The sequence below is a fragment of the Euprymna scolopes genome, chromosome 38 (assembly GCF_053919585.1).
Source record: "Euprymna scolopes isolate OS-2025 chromosome 38, ASM5391958v1, whole genome shotgun sequence".
NCBI lineage: Eukaryota > Metazoa > Mollusca > Cephalopoda > Sepiida > Sepiolidae > Euprymna > Euprymna scolopes.
The window spans coordinates 71,426,216-71,438,846 of record NC_136519.1 but is presented as its reverse complement, the minus strand read 5'-3'; the positions used below and the strand labels follow the sequence as shown (position 1 = coordinate 71,438,846).

At 33.8% G+C, this 12,631-nt stretch overlaps 1 protein-coding gene across 3 annotated transcripts in view; it reads right to left on the bottom strand.

The window, feature by feature from the left end:
• The window catches only part of LOC145263179 (plexin domain-containing protein 1-like), a 280,632-nt gene that overhangs the window by 84,807 nt on the left and 183,194 nt on the right, over nt 1-12,631 (bottom strand). For all 3 annotated transcript variants that reach the window (XM_080120224.1, XM_080120225.1, XM_080120226.1), the window contains exon 3: nt 6,167-6,286. In XM_080120224.1, the coding sequence (XP_079976350.1) occupies nt 6,167-6,286 (120 nt within the window). The remainder of the gene's footprint in view (nt 1-6,166; nt 6,287-12,631) is intronic.

Sequence of the window (12,631 nt, the reverse complement as noted above, 5' to 3'; positions counted from 1 at the left end):
GGTAAATTGAATTTATATTTAATTCAACACAGTTAAAAAAATAGAGTTTGTATTGTTAAAATGAAGACGCCTAAAGCAGGTGGGAGATATTTCCAAAAAAAACTCATCATTTAGAAACTAGGCAACATTATAGGCAAAAATTTAAATGCAGAAAATATTTCTCATACCATAGAGAGACATTTTCTGCATTTTACAATTTTTTTTTTCATGTATTCTAACTATCGTGATATTTTCTTGAACCAAAACTGCAATAAAGATTTTAGATACAAGTTTTACTAGCATAATATCTTGATTTTAATTTTCGTAAAGAAACATAAAAATAGCTGCAAAACCTTTCACTTTGAGGAATTCATTTTACTTGTTCTGGGACAGGTTTTTTTTAGTATCTAAATATGTGTTTGTATTTATACTCCTATAATTTTTTTTTGTGTGTATTGCTATTCATATTAAAAACCCTTTTTTCTATTTATTTAAAAAAGAAAATACAACTTTGTTATATATGGGTTGTGGAATTGCATTCATTTGCAAAAAATCTAGCTAATTTGCATATTTTTTAAACATTTTAATTCCCTATTAGTTTTTTCGGTTTTCTTATGGGATGATCATCTTTACTTATCTATTACGTGTAATTATATTCATGCAGATATTCTACATGATTTATACTTGCATAATATTTGTGTAAAAAGGTTATAGTAAACACAAACTCTTTCTATATATATTTATGTATGCATATATATTTGTTTTAAAAAAAATTGTCTACCAAACTCCTGTCAGTTTTTGATCTACAGACATGAAACTTAATATATAGGGTATTCGAACCCATGCAAAACTTTATATTTGGGTTTTAGCCAGTGAAAATTTGTGCAAAAGTGTGAAAATTTAAAAAAAAATGGAATTTGCCAAGTGAAGGTCGAATGATGGCATTACAAATATGCATGCATAATGTGATAGCTATTGGTTCATATTTTAATTTTTAGCTTTGCAGTAACCATATATTCATAGCTTAGGCATTAGCATCAAAGGAAAAAGTAAATCGTAAGTTAAACATTTGTTTTGATTCTCGGTGATGATGCACGAGTCTTTCTTTTAACTTTTTAAAATCATTGCTATATATGTGGTCTAATATAATAAATAATCATTAATAATATATAATATTAATATATGTGGTCTGATATGATAAATACAAAATCTTTATTAATCAAAAGATCATATTTAAGTGTATTTTATGATCAAGCAATGCCGGGCGGCCTGCCAGTGTATATATATATATATATATATATATATATATATATACTCGGGTTTTTTATATTCAAAAGTAATGGACTAATGAATTCAACGAGGTTGTTAGATAGTGCTCAATAAAAAGAGCTGATAATACTTGTTTATTGTTATATAAACATGCTCACATCCCGCTGCTACAAATAGCCACTTGTTTCAATCAAACAACAGATATCATCAGGCAGCGACTTGACTATTCAAAAGTTCAATGAATAATGGATTTTTATTTTAGGTAGGAACTCTTTAAAAGTTGGAGTTAAAAAACTTAAAACACAGAACTTTAATTATAAAATGTAAAGAGGGAGGGGCAATTTAAATAAAGTTAAAAGATTACAATGGAGAGAGAGTGATTGAGAAGAGAAAAAAAGGAATAGAGAAAGAAATAGAAAAAGAAAATAGAGAGAAATATATATATATAGAAAAAGAAATATATATATATATATATATATATATATGAGAGAGATGCACACTGAATTTGATATAAAATTTAGTAGATAGCTTAAGTCAACAGGCTAAATAATATAAGATATTTTTCATGAAATAAAGTTATCTGAAATACCAAGTAAAACGCTGGAGGGAGATCAGTAGGTCTAGCTACAAACAGACACAGAACTTCTATTATAATAAGACATGAGATTGTTATTCAATACAAAACAATCAATTCTAGAAGTTTCCAAAACTTTTACATCCAAAATACTTCCTCCAATGGCAAAAACATTGTGAAAAATAAAAACTTTTTTATTAAATTCTTCCAATATGGCTTCAGTCTACTTCAATTTTCTGTTAAGTTGAATAAAATTACAAATTGACTGATTGTATGTAAAGCCTAGTGCATACATAGCATCTGCCTGAGGCAGCAGCGTAGAAGAGAGAGCGGGAAAGTATGAAGCACTACAATCTTAAGACATTCCTAAATTGAAATCTCATTCTAAAAAGTATTGATTATTCCAGTTCGACATCTCACATAGCTTGATGACCTGGGGGGAGGGGGCAAAGACAACAAAACACCACTTATCTTGTAGCAAAATGATTAACAACAACAATCTGAAATTAACATTTTTTTTTCCAAAACATATGGTATCTCAACAGTTGGTGTTCCTAGTTTTCTTTTTAAAAAATCTCATCTTTTTTTAAGTAAATTGATGTTTTAGAAAAAATTTGAGATATTTTCTAAATATCCTTTCATTTCAGAACAATTTCAAGAATTTATTAGCGATAAAGTGCAATGGATACCTGCTTCTGTTTAATCTTGATAAAGATTGGTTGGTTGTTTTACGACATATCAACCCTTTTAAGGTTATTTAATGCCGAATCCAGTGATTTTGAAGAAAATTTTTTTAATAGAGTATATTTTTTTTTTTTTAAGTCGGTTTCTATTTAACCCATAGTTGGGACCCTAACAGGTACTACCAGTCCAGGTCAGAGTGGACCTGGGAGCAATGGCAATTAAAGGGTGGCTCCACACTCCCCAAAGCCCACAGGCTGGGGCCTCACCACTGGATATAGTTTAAGGTCATATCTAGAACCTTCTTGGTAAAGAGTTTGAGAGGTGGAGATCAACAAATATAAAGCACCGGAATATCGGACGAGTAGCATACATGAAAAGGATTTGTGATGAATTAAAAGATTTACAAAATCTTAGATACAACTGAACGCTACTTGAATACGTCAAAGGTTGGAAAGGACAAGATGTAGACAAGGGAATGCAGACATTGGTGAGAGCAAACTCTGAATAAAGATTTTTGTTATCCCTTATACAAGAAATGTAAGGATCAACTACTCATCATTAAGACCAAAGAGATTCGCCTTACAAAAGCCAAAATCTTGACAAGGTGAAACACCCAGTAAAGCCAAGAATATTTACACAATGCACAGAACAAAAAGCATCAATTATGTTTCGGACATTTTTGAGATGAGTAATAATTTGGGTTATTGGAAATACTGAACTTATCTTGGATGACCCATGGTGTAACGGATAAAGTGCTAAGAGATAATCAGTTGCAAGTGACAGTCTTCTGGAAGTTGAAGGTTCAATTCCCAGTAGGGGTAATACTCAAAATACAATCATGAATTAATACTTCTATGCAGTTATGGCTGACAGAACGAGAGCAAGCTACCTCTGTAGACAAAGTTAAAAGAGGAGATGCCCAAAGATAGCTAACAAATAATGATTTTCAGCCATATTACATGTGTCTGTATTAGGATTGATATTGTTGTACACCGAGTGGCTTTGAATTCATCCAGGGACAGAGAAAATTGGCTGTCAAGGGTAAAATAAGTTCAACATGTGTGGAAACTATGAACTAGAAGTAGTAAATGGTGTGTTCTTTACATCGGATTTCCTAATTACACACGAGATGGGAAATTTTTTTTTAAAAGATGTAGCAATCATAAGCTGTTTTTTTTTTTTTATTGTTTATTCATCTCAACCAAGGCACAATGCCACCAAGTCATAGAGGGATATTTTGGACCAGATTAGTGGGGATACTATTCAGAGTTGAGCAGCGAGATATCTGATCACATTATGCTTGTACTTCTGTATGTCAGTACAGTCAGGGAAACAGGGCTCTGGAAGGGAATTCCAAAGTCTAATAGTTAAGGGAAGAAGCTATTTGAGTAGAAGGCTTTACAGTATCTAGGGATCTCTACAGTGTAGGGGTGGGATTTTGTAGCTTGACTGGTTTGTCGGGTATATTTACATCAAGGGGATACTAGTGCTTTGAGTTCATCCGAGCACTTACCATGAAAGTACTTGTAAAATAGGCACCGGGATGCCACATTTTAACAATGAGGCAGAAGCTGGAGCTTGGCCGACAGTCCAGAACCTATTAGGGTTGGCGATTCTTTTTTAAACACTATATAAGAGCAAGAGACTAGTGGCAGATGTACCAGCCGAAATGTGACAATATTCCATGCATGGGCGAATAGTGGCTTCGTAGAGATACAGGATACTCTCAGGTGTGAATAACTTTCTAACATGGTAGCGAGAGCCCACTTTTCTCGCAGCAGTGTTGGCAATTACTTCAATGTACTTGTTCTAATTCATGTTGCTTGTGAATGTTAAGTCTAAGAACTTGAGGAAAGTACTTTCAGGTAGTATATCATTAGTCATGGTAACCAGTGTTCAGTTAACATAATAATATGAATAAATAAAGAACCAGTTGTCTGTATTATTATAATTGTTTGTGTTAATTGTAATTAGTCAATTTTCATATTTTGTTAAATTTACTTCTCCACTCTAAAAATCAGATGATGTATTCATCCAAGGACATAGCCAGAGGAAATTGGCTGTCATAAGTTCAACAAGTCAAATTTGACATGTGTAAAAACAGATAAAGAAGAAACACAAGAGTTGTGATACTCCCTATTTTTCTCTCCCTGTCGTGCTCCAACAATATTCAAATAGTAAATAAAAGACCAAGATGTCGCAAATGAAATCGTTTGTGTTAATTGTAATTAACTTTTGGCAGCCTAGTAACTCTCACTTTCCTTATTTTGTCCTTTAGTCCTCACATTCAATGAGCGATGTTTCTGACAAAGGAGGAAGAAATTGCTGCTTTCTGGGTCAGAATCTCTGTATAACACATTGTTGTTGGCTAGCTTTTGACCTTGATTGGTTGGTTGTTTTTGTTTTATGGCATATCAACCCTTTTCAGGTCATTTAATGCCAAATCCAGTTATTTTGAAGAAAAAAGTTTTTAATAGAATATATTTTTTTTTCAAGTCAGTTTCTATTTGACCCATAGTTGGGACCCTAACAAGTACTACCACTCCAGGGCAGAGTGGACCTGGGAGCAATGGCAATTAAGTGGTGGCTCCACACTCCCTAAAGCTTGTAAGCTGGAGCCTCACCACCGGTATAGTTTAAGATCATATCCAGGACCATTTGATCTTGAAGTTTTTTTTAAGCTTCTTACATAAAGTGGTTTTATGCCTTGTCCGGAACGATTATTATAAAAAAAGTTCCTAGCATATTAGTTAAACAATTTTGCCCATAGTTCCAGGGGGAAATGAGTGGTTCATACCTTCTCCCAACAATATTAGTACACAAGTGATCACAATAGATTCAACTGGATTTGAACTTTGCATTACAGATTTCATATTCTGTGCTAATATCCATTAGACCAATGATGCACTTCCTACACCTTGAGAACTGATGGTACATTGGATGAAAAGTAGAATATCTATTGGAAATGATTCCTTGCATATAAATAAGTGAGCTAGTTTACCCATAGATGGGGATTGGATTTATACTTTTCTCAACAGTATTAATACATTAACTGTGATAGTGAGGGTTAAGGATACATTTTGCATGGAGAAAAATTATGAGAACAATATAATGGAAGTCTGAAAAACAGACAGTTCTGATATGTTCAGAGAAAAATTAAATCTGGACATTAAAGGAGAAATGTGTAGAAGAGTAAACTCTGATGGTATGGCCACATTGAAAGAATGGATGAGAGTTCTTAAGTAGATGTAGAACAGTTGTGGTCGCAGGTTCAGTTCACAGGCAAAGGCCAAAAAAGTGAAGTGATAAAAACGAATTTGAGAGATAGAAGGATAAATAGAGACCTGGGTGGAGATGGGTTAGTTTGGAATTTTTAAAACCATTCAATATATGTCATAGGACATCAAACCAGATATCATGAGGACTCTTAGTTCACAGCAATATTCATGAAAGCAATCATGCACCTCGTGCACCTCTCGTACAAAAAGGAGTCATACTCCAAAAGAATGTTGGGTGAAAAATCGTACAAGATTCATGAAGTTAATAGGTTAAAAAGTTTTGAAACTTACAAACAATAATGCATATCATGGTCAATCCTCATTCCTAAAATTCTGAAAAAAGTTTGGGTTTTTTTTTTCTTAAATTAAAATTCAAACTTACGGCTGCCATCCTGTGGCTGTTTGAGAGTACTTTGTGAGCATCAACACTATCGTCTAAATCCACCCAATGTTCATTGATGGCATCTTGAATGATTTTGGATTTGTAGTAAATGTGGTTATCCTGAAAAGAAAAAAAAAACAAGAAATTACAACCTATTTAACAATGAAATGATGTGTGACATTCTAAGATGTGACATGGTCCCTGATTTTGGTAGAGGCCATCTTGAAGCATCTTTATGTATAGCCAAAGAACCATACCAACATGTAATATGATTAGCTAAGGAATAAAGTGAAAAATATATGAGACCACTAGAATCATACAGTACTAATCAACATATGTTGAAAATGAGTTATGTATACCACCGTGTTCCCCAAACTCTCCTTTACATGGAGTGAAGGATCAAAGATACAAAATGCATCTGACAACACAGTCAAAATCCAATGTTCATGAAGGCGATTTTCATCTCTAAGCCCACTGCAAAGACAAAGTGGCTGGCTGTACTCATCTTTGTACTCCCTGCATGTCTTATCTCCAAGGTGTTCTAGATAAACAAAAAGCTCTTCCAAGACATGGAAGAAAACCTAACCTCACAGGCAACTGTGGCTGTCAGTGAAGAATCTACTAACACTGATGACATTGGCTTATTTTGACACCAACATCAGCACAGAATGACTAATAATTATTATCATTACGTCACAAGCATTATCGTTACGTCACAATCATTATCGTTAGTCACAATCATTATCGTTACGTCACAAGCATTATTGAAAGGAGCATGACATGTGATAATTTGGGTGTTGCACTTCATTTTCAAACGTACTCCAAACAAATATCTATTACTTCCTGAGATAAACTGGTTACAAAGTCGCAAAACTTTGAACTTGTTTTCTGGACCTTTCAAAAATGGAGCTTAATACCGTATGATTTTTGGAGCCTTATATATAGACATGCATGCATATAAAATGGAAAATGAATGAAACATTGAAATAATAGAAAATTCTACCTAAAACATAAACAGAGTTTTGTAAAAGATAAAGAAAAACGAAATTTTATAACCAAACATTTTTCTACAAGAGGTAAAAATTATTTTCTATAACAAGACTGTTCATAGTATAAACACGGGTTTGGATAAAGAAGTTGAGCGAATTGTAGTCTCAAGTCATAGAGTGAATAATATGAGTGTTGAAATAATTGGAGGCATTGTGTATGTGTGTTTGTTTACCTTGTTCTTATTAATGCATGCATTGATGAGGATGGACTGTGAGTCATTGAATCCTTTTCCTTTCACCACCCTGGACCCAAAAGGCAGGGGATGATGAAAGGATGGTTTGTAGAAAATACACACTTGGGTTCTTTTAGTGAAGTCTTTCCAAAACTGATTTTTTTTTTTTTTTTATCAGGTTTTATAGAAATCTTTAGTTCACACTCGCTTACTACATTCACATATAGGTATTACGTTTTGGGGTTTGGAAAGATTTCTGTTGGTTGAGAATAATTTGAGTTAATATCTTCATATCAATGCTTTATAGAAGAGAGCATATCAAAACAGAGGTTAAACAATTAGAAACATTTGCAATTTAGCATTCCTTAGCATAAATGAAAAGCATATAAAAGTGGCAATATATGTATATTATAAATTTCTGATGGATATCTATTTCCAATCGACAGAAAAGCAACAAGTATCAGCCCATGAAATTGTACAAAGGATTGGTTTGGTTTATTTTGTTTTATGGCACAATTTTTAGCTTAGTTAATGCTGAATCCAGTAATTTCGGAAAAAGTTACTATGCTTCAAGTTCTTTATATCTTCAAATATTTATTTATGGTGTTTGGTTTGGTTGTTTTGTAAAGGAAAATTGTTTTTGTTCTGGAGTTGATTGGTCCTGAAGTGCAGAGTGATCCATGAGAACCTCAGGAAGAAGAAACAAAATTAAAGGAAATAAATTAACTTCATCATTTCATTAACTTATTAGATACTAGCAAGGCTACCCAGCATTGTCCGGGGCCAAATACAACAAAATAGAAGTTAACAAGTAAGAATAATATCTTTCATATCTACCTTTCTTCATTCTCTCACACTCCTTCAACCTTTTATTCTCAAATGCAGAGTTTCTAGTCTAGTATGCAAAACCATAAGAAAACACATTAAGGTTCTTGCTCCCGAGCAACATGTTTAAACACACATGCTCTATCAAGAGTATTGAGCACTAGGATTAGCATACACCACTTACCCAATGTAATAGTACATTATCATTATTGCACCTGGGCAATGCAGAGTTTCTTGTCTAATATACAATACTAACAAAACGCACTGAGTTTGTTGCTCCCAAGTTAGGTGCTGTATAAACACACCTGTTCTTTCAAGGATATTGTTTTCAGTTCATTGATTTAATTAAAACCCTGTCCAGACAAAATACTGACATTCTAAAAACAAAACAAAAGGAAAATACATTGCATGGGTTACTTTCCAAACAAAAAAATATTTTAGCACTATTTTCACAACGTTTCAGTCAATATAACCTCTGACCTTCTTCAGGCGTACCTTGTTGAACTTTCGAATCTGCAGGTTTGAATGAAGCCTTTTATTTAATCCACGAAGTAGCATGGTCCTGTGGCGTCATGGATAAAGTACTTTGTACATTCAGTTGTAAGTTACATTCTTTTGGAGGTTGACACTCAAAATACAATTACAAATTACTTAGGACTTCTACCCAGTCATGGCTGATTGAACAAGAGCATGCTATTCTTGTAGACGAAACAAAAGGTTATTCTGTGTAATGTTCCGAGTTCAACAAGATATCCTGAAGAAGGTCAGAGTAACCTACGTTGTGACAATAACACTCAAGATAAGATGAGAACAGTAGTCCTTAATCCAAATATGAATAATCAATCCTCATCTAAAAAAGTTCAAAATATAAGAAACAAATACTTGATATTATCAGCACAAAAGTTTTGTTGGTTTGTAAAACGGATATTTTAAACCATTGTGATTTATTTTATGAAAATTTTTATTACTTAAAAACATATCACAATGATTAATTTATAACTTTTTCTTTTAAATTATTAAGACATCATTCATATTTTACTGCAATATTCTCACGAATGCTGACCCGAAAATGACCTTCAATTAACTGAAAGGAAGTCATTTTCGATCATGATAAATCTCGTCCTCACATGGCACTACTGACCAAAGATTTCGAATTCAATTGGAAAATCCTGCCCCATCCTGCATATTCTTCTGACCTAGTTTCCTCAGATTATCAATTTTCTCAAAGATTGCAAAACAATTTAGATGATTTTAAGTTAATAGCACAAGGAGATTGTACAGGAGTTAGATTCATATTTCACATCATAACCTTGAGAATTTTACAAGCGAGGCATTTATAAGTTTGTTGACAGAATCAAATTTTAGAGAACAAAGGTATTATTGTTATGAATAAAGATTTTTGAAAACAGTTTTTCAGTTTTAAGATGAAATTTTAAATTGGCAAAAACTTTCGCACCAACTTAATATTTCTTTCTCATACTGTTTTTCTTAGTATCAACTTGTGTAGGGCACTCTCTCAACTTATATAACTTCCTCTCGTTTATTTATTTATTTAATTTTTTAATTACATTTTCACCCCAAACAAGGCACATTGCCACTTTGGTGTAGGGGACTACTATCAGAGGCAGCAACTACTGGGGCACTATGTTGGGATTTGGGCAGCAAGATGTCGGTTCACATTACACTTGAACTTCTGCATGTCAGTACAGTTAGGGAAGCAGGGACCTGGAATGGAATTCCAAGTCTAGCAGTTCTGGGGAAGAAACTACTGGAGTAGAAAGATCTTTTACATCTAGGGATCTCTACTGTGTGGGGGTGGGATTTAGCTGCCTGTCGGGTTTGTCGAGGGTGTCTAGGTCGCGGGGGCACAAGTGTCTGCAGTTCGTCAGAGAATTCACCATTAAAATTTATGCATAAACACATTTGAATTACTGTCTTCTTTCACTTTTGACATTTGTATGCATTTCCATCAAGTGTTTCAATCATCTGTCTGCATGCATATCTGCTGTTGACGATTAGGTTTTAAAGAATGGGGATTGCATTGAAAAAAAAAATGCCAACATTTATTTCTCCTCAGTGAGTGTTCATCTTCATCTTATTTGTCTGGTGATCATCGTAGCAGTTGCACATATTGATACACAGACGATAGACAGGAAATATCTACATACTAATCTTTGTTTCTGCTCGGCTATGTTCCAAAGAAACAGATTAAACTGATTAATTCAGCATCGTCAGCAGTAATAATGACTATTCTTACAAGAAACCGAGAACTGACAATTTTCATCTTTTTTTTTTTTTTTTTCTAATTAGAGAGTCACCGCTTATCAAGGCCCAAGGGCAACTCAAAGGTAAGAGTGAGATGGACACAGAACTGATATGTTTTAGTCAAAAAACATTGACATTGTAATGGACCAGAATTTTCAGACATTATGAAAAATAGATAATACACGACTTGTAATCTATTAAGTCAATGTTGGCACATTGTACAGTGTATACATTGGGTGCCCTGAACGGATTCTGTAAGTAAACATTTTTACAGGTACATTCATTTATTAAGGCATGTATTATAAGAAATTGTACAATTATTTACCAAATATTCTTATTTACAATTAACTGGTTTTGCCCATTTGCTATCACTCTGCATTTTGATATCTATTTACTACTTTAAATCATTGAACCGAAACTCTTTATAAGACAAAACTCTTTATAAAGAGACAAAATTCTTCTGCGTATAAACTTATTTACTCTTATTTTGTTATACCGTTCTTTTGTTGTTATTTTTTAAATATTTTCACGATAGTATCACAAGATTTGTCTATCATCAAACTGAACTTATACAAATGACAAAATTATGGCAATACAGACAGTAAATAACTCAAACAATTTTACTCAATCCTTACCAATTACAAAACATCTACATGTTTCAAACGTTTCTCCTTATCTTTACTCTAGCTATCTTCATAATGTTTCAGCCGTTACAGTCTCCTACGATACTATCGACGTTCCACATTTCCCCAAATGTTAGGAAAAAAAAAAGGAAGTAAATTTAATAGCAGAACAATGGAAAGGAAGTTGCTTCCCAACACACGCAAAAGAAAGCCGGCATGTGATTGTTAATCAAGATGTGGCAAATGATTGAAACAAAGGATCGGATACATAGGTAAATGAATTTTGTGACAGTTTACGACAATTGGGGGCAGTTTATGGACAATCTTGGGTTTATAACACTTGAGGATAATGGCCACTCTGGCACAGTTGAATGAAAATTATGATTCTGAGCAGATGGAGATAAGCTGATGGCAACTGACAAATACAGCCTCAGCAGATGCCTATAGCTTAGGACCTTAGCATGTAGAGGGTCGATGGTGTCAAACACAACCAGAGTACAACTGATATTTGCAGAAGGTGTCGGAGCTTATGTTTTGTTTCTTTTTTTATATATATTTGTGAACCCATGTGCACCCTCCTGGCAGCTGTCAATATCAGAGATGATGACATGAAAATAGGATTATTAATCAAGGTATAGCAGTGAATGGAGACAAAAAGATGGATATATATTTAGATTTAGTTTACAAACAGTTTTAAGAGTGGTGATGAGTTTTATGAACAGTTTTATATTTACAACAGTTGAGGAAAGTTGCACGTTTTACTTAGTAGAAGGCAGATCATGGCTTTGAATGGTTAGAGATGAGCTGATATCAACCAGCAAACAACTATGTAGCTGTGGACCGAAACATGTAGAGGATCGATGGTGTCACACACACACACACACCTAGAGTACAACTGATGTTTGCAGAATTTGCCAGAGTTTGTGTTTTGTTCTTATACTTGTGAGTCAATGCACCCCTTAGTTAGTTGCTAATACATGGGTGCAACAACATGGCCAGAACAAAAAGACAAAAATAGAAGACTAAAGAAAGTTTTGGGGTCAGTGATGTTGTCAAGCTAGGAACCATATAGTATCACATTCCAACCTTCTTTGGCTGCTTTGGATTAAGAAACATTGCATTGGTTAAGAAACATGCTATATGTAATTCTTCCTAGTATTTCCAGGTTCAATCCCTGGTGGAGAAACTTAAGATAAAAAAGTGATACTAGATATGTAAAAAGGCACAGAACGTTGCCCGAGAACGTTTATCTGTGGATTAAACAGTTAGACATTCTTGGAAAGTTACCAAGAATGACAAATGGTATCTGGAAAATGCCAAAACCATAATTATGTAACTGGAAACAACCATAAGGAAAACGTATAATTTATTTCATTTAATTATTTGGACTATTGGTGAATGCTCTGATGAACTGCAGACACTTGTGCCCCCACGACGTAGACACCCTCAACAAACCCGATAGGCAGCTAAATCCCACCCCCACACAGTAGAGATCCCTAGATGTAAAAGATCTTTCTACTCCAGTAGTTT